Genomic DNA, 18,682 nt, shown 5'->3' on the forward strand with positions numbered 1-18,682 from the left:
TGGGATCACATGCTGCTTTAGTTTTTTTTAATAACTTTATAATATTCCAGGTTCCTCTGCCATTTCCTTTTTTTTTTTTTTAATTTTTTTAATGTTTATTTTTGAGAGAGACAGAGACAGATGCGAGTGGGTTGGGGCAGAGAGAGAGGGAGGCACAGAATCAGAAGCAGGCTCCAGGCTCTGAGCTGTCAGCACAGAGCCTGACGCAGGGCTCGAACTCATGAGCTGTGAGATCATGACCTGAGCCGAAGTCAGACGCTCAATCGACTAAGCCACCCAGGTGCCCCTGCCATTTCCTTTCTGAAGGAAGTTCACTTTGTTTCTAGCTGTGTTGTTGTTGATTTTGCCACTTTGAATAAAGTCAGTAAACATCTTTGTGCACAATCCTTAAGCCCTGGAGTTTTATTTCTTCAGGACAGATTGCCAGTAGTGGAAGTGCTGGGTAGAAGACGAATACGTTTTTAATTTTTATAATCACTGCTACATTATTTTCCAAAAAAGGCTAAACACTTTACATTTCTATTGACAAAGTATGCAACTAGTCTTCTCCATGCCAACCAATAGGTGCTAGTCTCAGAGGACTAAAGTGATGTCTTATTGTTACTTTAATCCAAAGTGGAACGTCTTTTCAGATGATCCTTGGTCATATGCAGTTGCTCTTTTTCAGCTGCTTGATCCTTTGTCTATTTTTCTCTATTGGGTGTTTGCATTTTTCATAAGTAGAAATCCTATTTATGGTATCTTTTGCCACACGATTTGTTTTGTACATAGTTGCATATATGTGTATACAGAAACACACGCTCATGTATATGTTTTAATGTTTATTTATTTTTGAGGGAGAGAGACAGAGCATGAGTGGGGGAAAGGCAGAGAGAGAGGGAGACACAGAATCTGAAGCAGGCTCCAGGCTCTGAGCTATCAGCACAGAGCCCAACATGGGGCTCGAACTCACGAACCATGAGATCATGACCTGAGGCCAAGTCAGATGCTTAACCGACTGAGCCACCGAGGCACCCTTCTCATGTGTATGTTTAAATCACAATGTATCACCCAATAAATACTCTTATAGTTTGTTTTCTTCCCCTGAGCATTTATCAGGAACATTTTCCTTTGTCAATAGTCATCTACCACATAATTTCTAACAGCTGGTTAGCAGTAGTCCATCATACAGATAAACCATAAGATGAAGTCTGTCTCCTCTAGTAGGTCATCTAGATTATTACAAAATATTGCCCATTTTAACAACGTTGTGATAACTATACAGACCTCTGTATCCATTTATGCTCATTCCTTGCATTTGAGAGTAAATTATCCTTACAGGAAGAGATGGGGATAGGTGGGAAGAAACATGCAAAGGAACAGGCAGACCCTCTACAGTGCCATATGCTCATGTGAAGGAAAACCTAGCACATGCCAAAATTTGTGCTGTACATATATTATCCTTCTTAAAAATTTATAACATGTTGGGGCGCCTGAGTGGCTCAGTTGGTTAAGAGTCCGACTTCAGCTCAGGTTGTGATCTCACAATTCATGGGTTTGAGCCCCATGTCGGGCTGTGTGCTGACAGCTTGGAGCCTGGAGCCTGCTTCAGATTCTGTCTCCCCCTCTCTCTGCCCCTCCCCCACTTCCATTCTGTCTCTCTCTCTCTCCCTCAAAAATAAACATTAAGACAAATTTATAACATATTTTATTTATACACTTTATCTTAGCATCAATTCTATTAGACAATTCTATTTCGTATTTCCTTTCTACGGATGACCAAATATAATAATAGCATTGCTCACGTTTTCTATGTACCAGATACTGTTCTAAGTGCTTCACATGACAACTCATTTCATTCTTCTGATTCTACAGATGAAGGAAACAAAGCATAAAGAAGCCAAGCAATGCGTCCAAAGTCACACAACTAGGAAATGCAGATTCAGGATTTGCAGCCAAGCAATCTGTGCCCAGAGGCAGGATCTCAATCACTGGCAATGCTGCCTCTCAAACAGGTTCGATGAATTGCCCAGTCATTCAACCAGTAAATGGCAATGCCAGGATTTGAAAGCAGGTCTCACATTCCCCCAAGCCCATGCTTTATGACTTGCTACTAACAATCTAAAAGACAAAGAAATATTTTATAGGCAATCAGAAAAAAAAAAAAAAATAGAGCATTTTACTACCTTTATGTCATTTAGGAATTCAATGTCTTTTTTCTGTATGGCTTTATTTGTCCATATTAAGGCACTGTAGGATTTGGTCTTTTCTTCTTCACCTTCTTTCATATGTCCTATTGCCTCTCTAAACAAAAACAAGAAAAGAAAGTTTGTCTAAACACACAAAATACACTTAAGCCTTGCCCCAACTTCCCTTTCTTCAAAAATAGCTTTATCAAGATAAAATTTACATACAATTCCCATTTTAACTGTACGATTCAGTGATTTTTAGCATGTTTAGAGAGTTGTGTAGCTATCTCCATAATCTAATTTTAGAATACTTCATCACCCCAAAAAAGAAACTCCATCCCTATTTGCAGTTGCTTCCCATTTCCTGTTTCCCCTAGCCCTTGGCAACCACTAATTGACTTTGTCTCCATAGATTTCCCTACTCTGAATATTTCATATAAAATGGAAGCACACAATACATGGTGTGTGGTGTCTGGTTTCTTTTACTTCATAATGTTTTCAAGGTTCATCATGTTGGTGCATGTATCAGTATTTTATTCCTTTTTATTATCGAATAATATTCTGTTGTATGGAAATACCATATGTTACCCATGGACATTTGGGTTGTTTCTACTTTTTTGCTATTATGAATAATGCTACTATGAACATTCATGAGCAAGTCTTTGTGTGGGTGTACATTTTCATTTCTTGTGGGTATATATCTAGAAGTGGAGTTGCTGGGCCATAATGGTAACTCTACATTTGACCTTTTGACAAACTGCCAACTGTCTTCCAAAGTGGCCACACATAATCTCACAGCAATTCCTTAGGGTTCCCATTTCTCTACGTCTTTGCCAGCATTTGTTTTTTTCTGTCTTTTTGATTATAGCCATCCTAGTGAGCCACCCTAGTGAGAGTAAAGTGGGATATCACTGACGTTTTGACTTGCCCTTCCCTAATGGCAAATGATATTGAGCATTTTTTTTTTCATGTATTCATGCATAAACATAACATCCTCTTTGGAGAAATGTCCACTTAATCATCTTCCCCATTTTTAATTGGGTTGTTTTCGTATTATTGAGTTGTAAGAGTTCTTTATATGTTCTGGATACAATTCCCTTAACAGATACATGACCTACAACCAAAACTTCCATTCTGAGTTCGTCTCCAGTGAGTCTACCCTTACTTACCTTGTGACAAGCTGCAAGTCACGGACTTGGATTTTGTTAGACGAATTATTAATTTTCTGTAGTAGCAGAAAAAGAAAAACAATTAGCAACTCTAGTTCAGTTACAGAGTTGCAGAAACATGACGATTTCCATGTCATGAAGTGGTTTACCTGCTGAAGTTCCTTAATTTCTTGTGAAGTGAAATGTACTCTATGAGGATTCACCAGCTCAATTGCAAAGGGCCTTCCTGGCAGCACACACCCCGTCATGAAACAGAAACGTGTTGATGGAGTTAACATTTGGGCCAATGCAAGAGGGTTAGGAGGTGTGAAAAAACGAGTTGAGCTCTAGAGGACTGAAAGTTTAGTGACATGACTACATCTGGGGGAGGGAAGAATGTGTGAAAAGAATCAAGGGGCTTTTGGGGGGACTGCTAAACCCCAGGACAGGCAACATGTGAAAATGACTGCTTTCCCAAAAGTCCACGAACAAGCCTGTGTTAATTACAAAATAAAATCCAAACAACTGCTAATTGATTTGGTTACACAAAGGCAACATTATTACACACAGCAATGCCCAGGTATACCAAGCTGAAATCCATCCTCCTAGCCTAATCCACTAGTGAAATGGAAAAGCTGTGATTCCATAAGGGGAAGGGACTATTAACTCTCAGCATCTTTCTTGTAATGCAACAATGCAAAATGAGAGAAATGAAGGCTAAGAGAACAGAATCACTTTTTAAATGAAGATGTGCATTTTGAAAACTGTACTGGTACTGCTGAAATGTTATCAAATGGAACAATTAATAATCAAACTTTTGGAAAAACTTGGTTACCACCTTGTTAATCCACATAAAATTCCCTTAGAACCTATAGGTATGCAATAAGGATGGCTTCTGAACACATGATTCCTGTTAAGACATAATCATATAATTTATAAAGGTAGCTCCATAATTCGCAAAGCCTCCTCACTGGGAGAAGCTCTGGGCTTTGCCCACTTTGGTTTTAACTGAGCAACTACAGTGAACCTGCTGTCTGAGAAGGGTGATAGTCTGAAAGTTAGTTCTAGTCAAGTGATGCTGTTGCAATCTTACCATTTCCTAATGTTCTCACATCTACATCTTCTCTTCCAGAGGAGGAAAAATTAAAACCTTTGCAAAGGAGATAAAGAAAAATAATCAGAAACATAATAGCCCTAAGACTTTCATTCCCACCCGTTGGTAGAAACCCCATTTGTCTGAAATAATCTACAGGAGAACTCCAAGGGATAGTCGCCATCCCACCTCTAATCCCAATCTCTAATAAAAATAGCAATGATAAGAAGTACCATTTATTGAGCACCTATATGCTGGGCACTGAGCTAACATTTTGCATACATTAATTCATTCAATCCTTATTAGAACTTTATGATGTAGGTATTAAATAAAAGAACACCAAGCTTCTAAAAGGATAAGTACTTTTATCAAGGTCGCATGATTAAATGGCAGACAGAGCTAGACATTTCTGATGTCAAAGCCAGACCTTAACTATCACCTCATGCCACCATCCCATGGGAGACCAGAGGCAGAGCACTTTTTAGAGGAAGGCTCCACAACAACCCTGGTCACAAACTTACGGTGAAAAATCTGTCATTTTCCTTCTTTTTTTTTTTTTTTTCTTGAAACAAAACAAAGCAAAATCATTTATTTGAGAATTAAACTCTATGAAAGGAAGAGGAGTGGGGGGGAAAGGGTTTAAAAGTGAATTCTTTGTATCAAGCAAAGCCTAAGCTGGGACCACAACAAAACTAGTGTTCATTCTAAGATAAATGGATCGTCCTAGACTAAAAGCTGCAAATATTAGAATGGGAAATGGTGTAAAAAAAGGTGCGGGGGGCAGCTGTTGCATCATAACTTTCTTAGATACAAAACTGACAATTTCACCATCATTGCCATAGCAAACATTACCACAGGCAGGCATTATTCTAAATTTTTCATAGATGTTAACACTATAAGGTAGGTACTATCATTACCCTCATTTTACTTACAAGGAAAATGAGCCAGACAGGATAGGTAACTTGCCTAAGATCACATTACTGGTAAGTGGTAGGGCCAGGATTTGAACCAAGTGGTCTGACTCCATCCAGAGTCTCTTAACCACTGTCTATACAACACCACCAAGAGATAGGCAGAAGAGTTCAGACTCATGCCCACAGGGAAAGCAAGACTGGTCTTCTTGGATCAGGGATTAGAAAAGGCTGGGACGTTTGGAGAACTCTGGTCAGTCATTAGAGTTTGGTAAAGTTTAAGATCTCTGAACACATACATATATTAGAGGCTATACAAGGCACTGTGTACAAGGCACTGTGCTAGACACAGGGGAGATAAACAATATGGACACGGTCCTGATCCTCACAGGGCTTACTGTTTGTGGAGGGATAGGGACTGTAATATAGTGGGTAGGGCTACGACAGGAAGCACATAGCATTATGAGCACATACAGCACCAAGAGCACAACTGCAACATGAGCTATGAGATTTGTATTTATTCCTCAATGGTCCAGCTACTTCGGAGAGCACAAGATGAGGAAGAACAAGATAGCCGGAAAGAGCAAATGGGAAAGGCGGAATGGTGAACACCATTTAGACAGCCACTTTTTTCCCAGGAAAGAGTCTATATGTAAAGGTCCCATGTAGATTTTAGAAAAAGGAAGGTTAAAAGGCTTGGAAAGGCCTATGAAAACTACACTGAAGATTGGCCCTCTTTTTGAAGATACTTAGCTGTGAAGAAAGTAGGATTTCACCCTTTCCTCATGTCTAAGAGATCCCTTTGGCAAGCCAAGGTCAACACTTTAGGGAACATAGGTTCTGAACTATTGTTTGACATGTACTGTCAGGGTAAAGTGGGCTCCTCTCTCTCACAGGGCCCAAAGCTATGGGTCTCATAGAGAGGAGTAACCCAGTACTGGTTAGGTAAGGGCCAGACAGCCAAGGTAGGACTAGAATTTAAGCTGAATTTAGGCTCAGAAGTCTGGGTAAATTGGGGCACCTGTATGGCTCAGTCAGTTGAGCATCCAACTCTTGATTTTGAGTCCTGTCATGATCTCGTGGTTCATGGTATCAAGCCCCATGTTGAGCTCTGCACTGGCAATGTGGAGGTCTTTTTTTTTTTTTTTTTTAACTTATTTATTATTGAGAAACAGAGCACAAGCATGGGAGGGGCAGAGAGAGGGGGAGACACAAAATCTGAAGCAGGCTACAGGCTCTGAACTGTCAGCACAGAGCCCGATGCAGAGCTCAAACTCACAAACCGCGAGATCATGACCTGAGCCAGGGTCAAACGCTTAACCGACTGAGCCACCCAGGTGCTCCAGGTGTCCAGGTCTTGATCTCAGGGTCGTAAATTCAAGCCCCATGTTGGGCTCCACACTTAAAAAATAAATATAAATAAATAAAAATAAAAAGAAGCCTGGGTAACTTGTGCTGCGTTAATACCTAAGAACTGGCCAAGTAAGCAGCTATGAGAGCCACAGGGTCAGGCTTTTCTTGAGGTAGAGAATCAAGGCCAGGCAAGGAATAGGATTCTGTGGACCATTGAGTCCCAAAGAACCCTCCATTCTATGTTTAGACTCCATTGTTAATAAAACCCATGGTAACATCAGTAGCTTCTAGACAGAATCAACAGACTCAAGGGTAGCACTAACTAGGGGTGGATAGATAAATGGGGAATTCAGAATGGCATCTGGGAAGCTGAAAGACATTGACTCCCTGGGGATGTGATCTGTCTTATACCTGCCCACCTCCATCTCCAAACCAGCCATAATGTCAGGGAACCAGGGGATCCACAGTGACTGAGCCATAACCTGTGACTGATGGGGGAGAAGGGAAAGAACAGGATACAGAGAGGTAAGTCGAACAGTGACAGCTAAATCAGACCAGAAATTTCCAATTCATAAATTAGCCCATAAAATTTCCACAAATTCCAGAGGTGTAGGATCCCAAGCTAGGCCCTTGGGAAGTCCAGAGAAACATTAAATCCAGACAAAGGAAGAAGTGATTATTTATTATATCTTTTAGGAAAATATCTCAAATTTGGACAATACATTGAGAAATATTTTTGGGGATGGCACGCCTGGATGGCTCAGTCAGTTAAGCATCAGAATCTTGATTTTGGCTCATGTCATGATCCCAGGGTTGTGAGATCGAGCCCCACATAAGGCTCTGTGCTGAGCGTGGAGCATGCTTAAGATTCTCTCTCCCTCTCCTTCTGCCCCTCTCCCCTGCTTGCGTGCTCTTTCCTCCTTCCTTCTCTGCTCTAAAAATAAATAGATAAGTACATAATAGAAAACTCACTTAAAAATACTTTTGGGGGTAACCTTTAAAACTTTATTCGTATGCAATTATGAATAATGCTAACAACAAAAGGAAAAGGAGTTAAGTATTAACTCCTTAATACCTTAATACCTTAAGTATTAGGAAATACATGTTTAAAATTTGGGTGAGTTTTCATTTTTCTTTTTTTTTCTTTTTTTTTTTTAATTTTTTTGATGTTTATTTATTTTTGAAGGAGAGAGGCACGGCATGAGTGGGGGAAGTGCAGAGAGAGAGGGAGACACAGAATCCGAAGCAGGCTTTAGGCCCTGAGCTGTCAGCACAGAGCCCGACGCGGGGCTCGAACCCACAAACTGTGAGATCATGACCTGATCTCTGAGAGCTAAAATCGGATGCTTAACTGACTGAGTGAGGGCGCCCGGCTAGCTCAGTCGGTAGAGCATGAGACTCTTAACTGACTGAGTGACCCAGGCGCCCCTTTTTAAAAAAATTTTTTAAGTTGATTTATTTTGAGAGTGACAGAGACAGCACAAGTGAGGGATGGGCAGAGAGAGAAGGAGAGAGAGAGAATCCCAAGCAGGCTCTGCACTGCCAGCACAGAGCCTGATGTGGGGCTCGAACCCACAAACTGTGAGATCATAACCTGAGCCGAAACCAAGAGTCAGACGCTCAACTGACTGAGCCACCCAGGCGTCCCTTCTTTTCTGTTTTTTTAAAGATTTTATTGTTAAGTAATCTCTACACCCCATCAATGTGGGGCTCAGAACTCAGACCTGAGATCAAGAGTTATACGCTTCACTGATTGGGTCAGACAGGTGCCCTGGTTGAGTTTTCTAAATTCACATTATGCCTTGTCTTATCCCCATAATCCTGTGAGTTCCTTTTGCTCAAAGGAACAGAAATTGTAAAAACAAAAACAAAACCAAGTGCAAGAATGATCAGGAACTATCAGCAGTTCAGCTAGTATGTAGTGGGTAGTGGCCCTCATACAGAACACACAGATGATGGAACTGAAAAATGGGCAGAGGCCAGATGATGAAGGCCTCAGAAGATCAAGTTCAATAGTTTGGATTTTATCCTGCATGTAGTCATTGACAAGTTTTCAGTAGGGAAATAACATGACAGATATTTATTCAATAAGTGAAATAGCAAATGTATTAGGGGAAAGTTTCTTAGACACAGTGACTTTGAGAGTGTGTCCAAGTTTACTACTCATTAACCAGGGGATTAGCAAATTGATAATATGATGTGCCAGTTTGAAGTGACTGAGAAATCTCCCATTTAGGGGAAGGGACCTTTATAAGAGTAGCTAGACTGCCTCATATAATACCACTTATTTTCAAAGAGTTGTAAAACATAGAGGTACATCAGTCAGAACCATCTTCCCAGAGTTGTCACATGTTATCTGCAGAAATAATGAGTAATATATCTGAGATACACAGGTTTAGCAAATTGATGCTATCAATCAGGCATTTCTAACAACAGGTTTTATCCCCTGACAAGGAGCCAGTTAGCATCAAGGCCCAGAGGTCTGCTTTTTCTCAAGCAGCTCTCAATAAATTTCCTCAGGACACAATTACAGATGCTAAACACACAGTTTGCTTCATTTTCAGTTTGGGGACAATTTCCCCCCCTCAAATGGAAAATGAAACCAAGCTAACTTCATGAAAGATTGCAAGGGGGAAACACATCTGTTTCAGAGCCTCCTGACGGCCCTCTTGGCAATGGGGCCTTCCTTGAGACCCAAATAATCAAAACTGAAAGTTTCTTGAATCATCTTATAGAAAGAGAGTCAGGTGGCTCCAAAAAGAGTTTGAAAGAAACTTTTTGTACTAAAGCTTAATTTTCACTTCCTTATAATTTGGATAAATCTTACACGATACCCAGTATGTAGATATTAACCAAGTAAAAGCTCATGGCAATATCCCAGAGTCCTTTTTTTTTTTTAAGTTTATTTATTTATTTTGAGAGAGAGACAGACAGACAGACAGAATACATGCACACACAAGCGGAGGAGGGGCAGAAGGAGAGGGAGAGAGAGAATCCCAAGCAGGCTCCACACTGTCACTGCAGAGCCCTACATGGGGCTTGAACTCACAAACTGTGAGATCATGACCTGAGCCAAGATCAAGAGTCGGATACTTAACTGACTGAGCCACCCAGGTGTCCCTTATCCCAGAGTCTTTACTGCTGAGATTTTGGAAAACGTTAGGTTGCTAGGTTAATTTCTTCTTTATTCAGTAAACAATTCTTAAAGACCCTTAAAAAGAGAGTCCACCTACCTGATAGGCAACAAATTATAAGAGGGATGTGTTTTAAAGTGCTTGTCTTCCTTCTTGACAAGCCAGAGAGGTGGAAGAAGGAATAGCCATATCTCATCTCAATCATCTGCTTGCCATTCCTAAAGCAGTCTTGTCTCAAGGTTTTTCAGAGAGAAGAGTAGATATCTAGTTGCTTCCTCAAAAAAAGTGTTCTAATTATGCTAGGAGACCCACTTTAAAGTAAATCAATCATTGCTTATGGCCTACAGTTTTTCCTGTTGTACAACATGACTTCCTGCAATTGAAATCTTAGCCCCTTCCCTCTAGCCTAATCCTAGGTGAAATCACAGTCTCTATGTGGTCTGCGACCTGGCAGACCTACAGAGACAGAGAAAACCTAAACCTGGCAGGATCTGACTCATCCCACAAACCTGGGCTCATTAATACCTGGAAAATTAAAATACAACACAACTATCATGAAGTCTTCATGAAATGGTAGCTGTTGACCTGCTTTCTCTAGGCTTGAACTTTATCCCAGGACATTTTAGCAGTTAAGGTGGAAGCTAGACATTTGCCAGCGATTATTCTTTTTTTTTTTTTTTTTTTTTTTTTACCAGCGATTATTCTTGAACAAGAACTGGATGTGGAAGTTGTGTTTTAATTTCCTCATATTCCCCCAAAAGAGGCCAAGTCTGAGGTGTCCCAAGGTCAGAACTTAAGTGCATTCACTTAAAATAGTTTCAGTGGTTTTGAATTTTCCCAGGAAAGAATAGTCATCTTGAGAGACGAAAGAAATCCTCGGCTCAAATCCAGCCCAAGCCAGAGGTGCTCAGGACATGGTGACCCTTGTTCATGGGAAGCTGCCAGGCAAGGAGTCTAGATCTGGTGATTTACAAAATTTAGAAATCTTTCCCGCCACTGCAAAGAAACCTATTCATGAATGACAATGTATTTAAAATATGAATATTATAACACTTACTCTCTGCTTTGAATACTGCCAAAAGATGGTCTGAAATTAATTCTTCCACTGAAGATTCCAGCTTCCTTTCTCCATCAATTATCCAAGGAGTTTGCGGTAGATTCCTGGAATATTTATTATATCTCCCTGCCAAAGAAACATAAGGTAGCCTGGATGGAATGATATAATTAACATAATAAGATAAAACAACTATATACTGAGTGCCAATATCCTAGGTGCCACGATACAAAGCAAGGCTTACCCTTCAACTAACTTACAATCTAACTTGGGGAGCCAGCATACAGACATATAAATAATTAAATTAAAAGATTTAAGGTAACAATAGAAGAGATGGTTAAAGACATGATATGAATCATCAAACGAGCTCTAAAGAAATGCTCAATAAAAAAAAATAAAATGCTCAATATATTTATTAATCCGATTGGCTGGCTGAACAAGTTATATTATGGAACACACCAAGGGTCATTACCAAAAAACCCAGCAACTACTGCTTTTATGCCTGATTAATAATACTTTAATGCAATACTCATTGGTGATAATATATTCCAAAGACTTCAAATACGGGAAATTTTGAAGTTTTTTAATTAAAAAAAACAAAAAAAAACAAACAGAAAATGACTCACTGCTTTATGAAGAAAGCTGCACCATGGCAGGTAGCTTTCATTACCACAGGGCAGAGTATTATAGTTAAGACCACGAAACAATTTCATTTCGGCCATTACTATGAAATAGATGTAGCTTTCAAAACAAAAACTATCTGCTAGATTACCTCTTGGGAAGGTCAATGCAACAATTTTTTATTTAAAGCAGAAACTCAAATCTTCAGTCATTCTGCAGATAATAAAATTATTTTTTTCAAGTTTGCTTTTATGCTTTCTGTAGCTATGTTTCTCCCGATCAGTTTCGGGTCTCTGCATCTACCCATATTTCTATGGGTATTGGCCACCTCTGATGGAAACTATTAAAACTTAAGAAGTGTCATTTCCCTTTGGCATGGTATTTCAAATAACCAATCTGAGTGGACCTTGAGAATACCTACAGAAGCTAAAATAAGCTTGACTATCAGTCCTAGTTCTCAAAAGAGTTAATTAATCAGAACCTGGTAACAAAAATTAAAAGGAAACAGAGAGGTGACTTGAGTTTTCAGAAAGGATAGTAAGTTGACAGCATAAGTATATTCTAGACTAAATATTTTACCAGCCACAAAAACAGCACCATGAGCACACTCAATTTCAAGAACAGTGCATACAGCCTTTGGTGAGTTTGGAGGACAAGGAAACTGCCTGCAAAACAAAATAAATTTTACAGCTACTATTTTCCAGAAAAGATATTGAACCACATAACTAGGATGAATCAGCATTGTCTGAGACACACGGAACCCGAGTCTCTCACGGACTAAGCCACTCCCTAACTTTAAGTTTTGAAATCATAAAGATCTTTTACACCTCAAGTACACTTTAATACACGAGACTGACACAAAGTAAATCAGGGCTCTGCTACTACCTTTCACTCAGGAGGCTGCATGTTCCCAGATGATAATTTTTAACAGCCTTGAGATCTAAGAGAAAAACCCATATTTATGAAGTGGAAGCCTCTCCAGGGTCTTTAGCCATCTTGCTCCCTATGAACAGTTGGTGCCAGCTTAAAAAATCGTTAATCATTTGGGTAAAGCTGGTAAGTCCCACCTGTGGGGAGGGTCTCCACCAGTTTTCTCTCTTTCTCTTTCTCATTCCAACTATGACCTTGGGAATTAGATCACACACAGGGCCAGAAAAAGTGGAATGTGGCAGACTCTGCCCTTTTAACTAAAAAACTTCAATCTGAGGACAGAAAAGAGCAATGTATGGCTTTATTTTCTGTCTACCATCTGGGAACTTCCAAAGCCATGGACTGGAGTCTACCTGTAAATGACTCAATGTGGATGGACTCCAAATGCTTGGCTTGAAAATTTCATACAGTTTCCTAAGGTGTCTTAACAAAAAAAATGACTTAGAAGTTCAGGACCTATTGCTTGCAAAGAGAGGCTGACTTTACTTTCTAAACTTTAGTGTAAGTATTTCCACTTCCTGAGTCTCACTTTTAGTCAATAAAATATATAAAACCTTCCTCACAACTTTATTGTTTGAAATTTATTCAAGGATATTCTGGAAAGATAACCATGATATATTATTGAACAAAATGAATACAATGAGAATTAAAATATGAGGTTTATTGTATTTCAGCATATTTTAACAAGTGAAGGGCCTTTTTCTCCCTCGTCTTCAGATGGACAATACTCAAAATGGGGGATGTAATGGGACCAACTCTGGGCTGGAGAGACAGGAACCCTGGCTCTAAGCCTATTCTATTACCCAGTTGAAATCTTAGGCAAGTCAACTCCCTCAACATGCTCTTCTAAAGATAAAGAAGTTGGATTTGACACACCAATTCAAATACCAGTCCAATAAACATTTACTGAACACTAGTACATGCCAGGTACTGAGCCAGGGATTTGGGAATATAATAATGACTAAGACACAATCATCATCCCTGAAATACATCCAGCCTTGTTTTAGAGACTGGATGTTAGATTATCTCTAACATTCCCTTTATTCTAAAATTCCATGATGCCGCCATGTTTCTATACTTCTACTCACTTGCGGAAATCCTCTTCTTTTATCTTATTCAACGCTTTCACAACTGCCATTCTAGTGAACACTGACTATATAAGGTAAAATGAAAAGAAAAGACATTTTATCACTCAGACAAGAAAACATCAGAGGTGAAACACAGAACATAGTTGGGGAAATTACATCATTTTAAAGGAGAGAAATACTTAATAGCTTCAAGAAGGTAAAACATAAGCATTTATTCCATCAGTTCTCCCCACAGCCTTTCTTTTCAGTCTAGTCTGTGTCCATAACACCATGTAGATCTAGCAGAACAGTTCAGCAGTTGGTTGCCAGGCTAAGAGTAAACAGAGCCAACAAGCCCGCCCTGGCATCTAGCAGCTCAACACCACTCGCCAGCCACAGAGAAAGTAAACAGATCCACTGTAACAGAAGGACATCTATAACAAATGTCCCACTTTGGGTTTTTTTAAATAAGAAAAGTCAAACCATATGGTAGATATGCTAGAACAAATTAGTGTATATATACATGGCTTACTATGATAAATTACAATTACTTTTTCTGTTTTGTGAAATTACACTTGACTAAAAAGAGGCACAATGTAGGTCTCTCAACAGTTTATCATCAAATCAATGATTTTCTAAACCATATTTTGGAGAACCCCAAATTATAGGGTTAAAACTGAAAATTCAGTGCCTATTTGTTAAGATATGAAAACTTAAGCCTGAAAGAATCTCAAAAGGTTATTTAATTGCTAATCAGCAATTAAATTGACATTTAATTGTCAATTATTTAATTGTCAACTGTCATTATTTAATTAGCAATTGATTAATTGCTAATCAGCAATAAGGCAGGAAAACTACATACACTATACCACTGGCCAAATGATGTGGTATCTGTGATGCTTTGACAAAAATTTCCTTGTTCTACAATTTGGTGCTGGTACCTGTATATTTCCTCAAAGATAACAAACAATGCAATGAGATCTTCAATATAAACATGGCTACAGGTCATTTGGGCAGAGCTTTCCAACTAGTATGGCAAAGCAACGAGCTACAGTTGTGCCAAGATGTTGAGCCCTCTAATTCACAAGGGCCGAAGAACCCCTAGACCAATTGCTTCCAGATTAGAGCAACTTGTTAACTTCAGGGTGCTGAACAAACATGGTAATGTTCTAGGTGTATCATGATGTGAGAAAGGTGGGAAGCAGTGCTTTAGACTTTCTCACATTTACACTTGCTGCACAGGGAATTTGACAAATGGTGCCAACTCTGTCTCCCATCCCTCAACACCCCCTCCCCCTACCACCCCCTGGTTCCAAAAGGCTCAGCAACCAGTCAAAGCAAGAGTAAAGACTAACAGATGTATCTTTGGCAATGAATACACACACACACACACACACACACACACACACACACACACATATATGTATATACACATATATATATGTATATATACGCCACGTATATATACACTAATTTGTTCTAGCATATCTACCACATACACACATACACACACACACACACACACACACACACATACATTTTTTAGAGCATGTGCGTGCACGCATGTGAGCAGGGTAGGGGCAGAGGTAGAGAGAGAGAGAGAATCCCAAGAAGGCTTCGCACAATCAGTGCAGAGTCCTACGTGGAGTTCAAACCCACAAACCTTGAGATCATGACCGGAGCTGAAATCAAGAGTCAGACACTTAACCGACTGAGCCACCCAGGTGCCCCAGGAGAGAGAATCTTTTAAGCAGGCTCCATGCTCAGTGCAGAGCCCGATGTGGGACTTGATCCCATGGCCCTGGGACCATGACCTGAGCCAAAATCAAGAGTCAGACACTTAATAGACTGCGCCACCCAGATGCCCCAAGTTTATATTCTTTTTAACGACCATAAGGGTAAAATGGATGTCAGTAAAAGTAATGCTTGAATCTTCACATAAAACCAGGTAAGTATCTGTGGCATGAAATCTTGCCAATATTGTTGCCATGCCATTCTACCCTGGCATAGCAGAAACTGAAATGCATGCTAACTATTTTGCTCATTAACATGAAAACCAGCTCACATCAAATAAAGGGGAGTTTGTATAAAATGCCCTTTTGCAAATGTAGCCTGAAATAGGCATATTAATTCAGATTGTCCTAAGTAAAATAATTTATTTTGGATTATATTTCTTAAATGCCAATTTCTAGAAAATGAGTATTAGACAAAAGTTTGGAATGCTAATAATTAACATGGATTTTCCCCAATGATGTAATTTTGGGAATAAAACCTCAAAGTCGAATTTCCCCAAACGGATAACAGTAACATCATTGAAACACTGGTTCTAAATTTAACAACACCAGGGAGACAACCTAGACAGTGACACAAATATGAGAATGTTTGTGTTATGACTTCCTAGCTAGAGGCAAAGGTGTTCAGAGTTGGAAAAAAAATAACTGTAGCAAATGGAAATATTTAAAGAATGATTAAAAGATACATTGACAACATCTCTAACACATATCATTTTGTTGTTAATTTGAATATTCAGCTCAAATAAAACTCAATAAAGAATAAAAAGGAGGAATCTTTACCTGTTTGTTTTTGGCTGGCTTGAAGCAATCTGGGCATATTGCACGTCTAAGTAAAATCCAAGTTAATAAAGAAAAGTTAATGAGTTTATTTTGGGGTGAATATAACTCAAATATATTTTATATAATATTGCTGCTAAATTCAGGATATTAGGAACAGACAAAATGAATCTCTATGCCAGCTGTATTGGTTTAATCTGCTAAAACATGACAAGTTACAAAGAGGGCTGTTTCATGAAAACCCAAAAGCATTAACAATGTTACACAATTGACATTGTTTACGTAGCAACTTACAGGAAGTGGCAATCCTCAACTGTTTCTGGGTGAGCAAAGATCACACTCACTTCAAACAAGCTCTAAAAATTATAAAGACAGTTTAAAAATGAGCAAAAGGAAACCAACATCTAACCACTTATGAATGGAAATAGAAATTAACTCTCAAAGATTGGCTCAGAAAACGAATGAGAAGGAAAACTGGAATACTACTGTTCTCAAATCAGCTTGTTCACAGGGCCACTGAAAAGGATATAATTTTGTTGGGTTTTTTGTTTGTTTTTTTGTTTTTTTTTTTTTCACTTCAAAGCTCAATTACTAGTGATTCTACCAAAAAAAAAATTTTAACAAATTTTGAAATAAATTTGTATGATTTTTGTGCATGTATATAAATTCGATGTGAAGATGAAAGAGAATTCAGGGAACTGGAAAGAGATAACTGAAAGAATTGTTCCTGTCAGTATTATGATTAGGATTATTAGCAAGGCAAAAGCATTTTATTCACATACTTAAAATCTCTGTACAAGGCTTTATTTTTTTATTATTTTTGTGCTAACGCTTTATTTTTAAGTGCTCAAACTTCTTAATGGATTTGAATTTTAAAAGAGAGATCTTAGCTTTTTATCACAAAAATGATACATACAAATTATAAAATAAACAAACACAGAATGGATTTTTTTAATCCCACACCACTGAGGTAGAATGTAGTAACAGTTTGGCGTGTTTCCTTTTAGCTATTTTTATAATATAAACATAAATGTATATACTTCATGGGATATTAAACATACTTTTGGAAAATTACTTCAATTAATATGCCAAGGACATCTTTTCAACTCTAGGGACTGTTGGACATTTAAGTTGTAAGCTTTTCTGTTATTAAAAAATGCTATAATGAACATCCTTGCATACAAAATAAGCACAATTTCATACTCTATATACATTCATCTCCACAGAGAACAAAAATTCAACATAGAGAAAAACAATAAATGCCACACCATGTAACAATTTATTCTTCTTTATTGAGTATTTCTATATTTATTGATTGCATTGAATCATCAGCAAGCATATTAGCTACTCTAGAATCACAATAATGAATAACTAGGTTTTTTTTTTCTCTCTAATCTACAAAGTAAAATTAAAATCACAAGACATTCCTTTTACTCAAGAAAACTTCACTCATTCTGAATCTATTAGTACACTTGCATCTTTTTGTTTTCTATTTTCTGTTCTCACTGGTTCAACATGTAAAATTACTTATGCTTCAAAACTGAAGTTTGAGGTAAAAATATTTTGCATCAATAACTTCTCTAATTTCCAAAGTACTTTCATTACCTCATTTCCTCTCTGTATATGTGTGAAGTGGTTTTATTCTCTATTCTATCAGTATTCAGTTTAAAGGACAGAGTTTATTCATATGAACAGAGAGAAACAGAGCTAAGAATTTTTCTGAATGGTGAAAAATTTTTTTTAACTATTTAGCTTTGAAGGATGGTTTGGTGATTTTACTGGAATAAAAGGTGTATCTGATATTCAGGGAATTTCCTTCAAGCAAAATGATAAGGCTATGAGGCCATACTATTAAAATCTAATTTAAGAGAAGCTGGTAATATGTCCTGTTTCCACATCTGGAAACCTGTCGAACTCTCCCCTAAATTCAATCCATTCTGGAGACTGAGGTGAGGTCTGTTCTGGAATAGGGGAGACAGCTAAGTGTTCTGGTTTCAAAGGCGGTGTCTACTTAAAATTGAAAAGGAGGGACTTGAGATACCAACAAGGTGGGATAGATTGGATCCACGCTCACTGTAGTTGACTGATTATATCTGAAAATAAGATTAGCCACAGATAACCAGAGTTGACTATTTAAGTTACATAAGTTACTCATAGTTACTTATGTATTGCTCTGTATTAATATGTGTCTCTCCAATTAAACTATAAATATATTAAAGGCATAGATTAATTTCTAATCTTTTAAAGTCAATTAGGGTACACTATACTTGTTATACACATAAATGTCTTAGATCACAAAGAAGTCTTAAAAAAAATAAAAACTTTCTCAATTTAAGACTGTTAGAAAATAAGATGTTAAAAGTTTAAAAATCCTCCATTATTTAAAGAGAAGATTATTTTGACTAATCAAAATTCTGCCATATGATGATGTAAAACCAGCGAACAAAATTAACAGTGCTGATGATCAAATACCTTTCCATCAATGGGAACACCCAGTTCCTCTGAAAACAGGGGGTGAGTTATCCATTTGTAGGCTTCTTTTAGCTGAACTATATCATTTCTTCCCAGAGACAGATTCTGCTTTCTGAATAACATAAAAATTAATTCACTGACATGAAAAATTTCACTTTTTC

The 18,682-nt window shown here is 38.2% G+C and overlaps 1 protein-coding gene across 2 annotated transcripts in view; it reads right to left on the bottom strand.

Annotated features, from left to right (window-relative positions):
• Positions 1-18,682, bottom strand: part of PUS10 (pseudouridine synthase 10) — a 72,673-nt gene that overhangs the window by 12,301 nt on the left and 41,690 nt on the right. The window contains exons 6-15 of one of the 2 annotated variants that reach the window (XM_049651527.1): positions 18,522-18,633; positions 16,344-16,405; positions 16,053-16,098; positions 13,501-13,565; positions 12,062-12,147; positions 10,865-10,990; positions 4,410-4,466; positions 3,487-3,563; positions 3,338-3,393; positions 2,166-2,283 (exon numbers count right to left, since the gene is read on the bottom strand). In XM_049651527.1, the coding sequence (XP_049507484.1) occupies positions 2,166-2,283; positions 3,338-3,393; positions 3,487-3,563; positions 4,410-4,466; positions 10,865-10,990; positions 12,062-12,147; positions 13,501-13,565; positions 16,053-16,098; positions 16,344-16,405; positions 18,522-18,633 (805 nt within the window). Of the gene's footprint in view, positions 1-2,165; positions 2,284-3,337; positions 3,564-4,409; positions 4,467-10,864; positions 10,991-12,061; positions 12,148-13,500; positions 13,566-16,052; positions 16,099-16,343; positions 16,406-18,521; positions 18,634-18,682 lie in introns of both variants that reach the window. The other variant, XM_049651526.1, reaches the window with a different exon arrangement.

The sequence above is a fragment of the Panthera uncia genome (assembly GCF_023721935.1).
Source record: "Panthera uncia isolate 11264 chromosome A3 unlocalized genomic scaffold, Puncia_PCG_1.0 HiC_scaffold_11, whole genome shotgun sequence".
Lineage (NCBI taxonomy): Eukaryota > Metazoa > Chordata > Mammalia > Carnivora > Felidae > Panthera > Panthera uncia.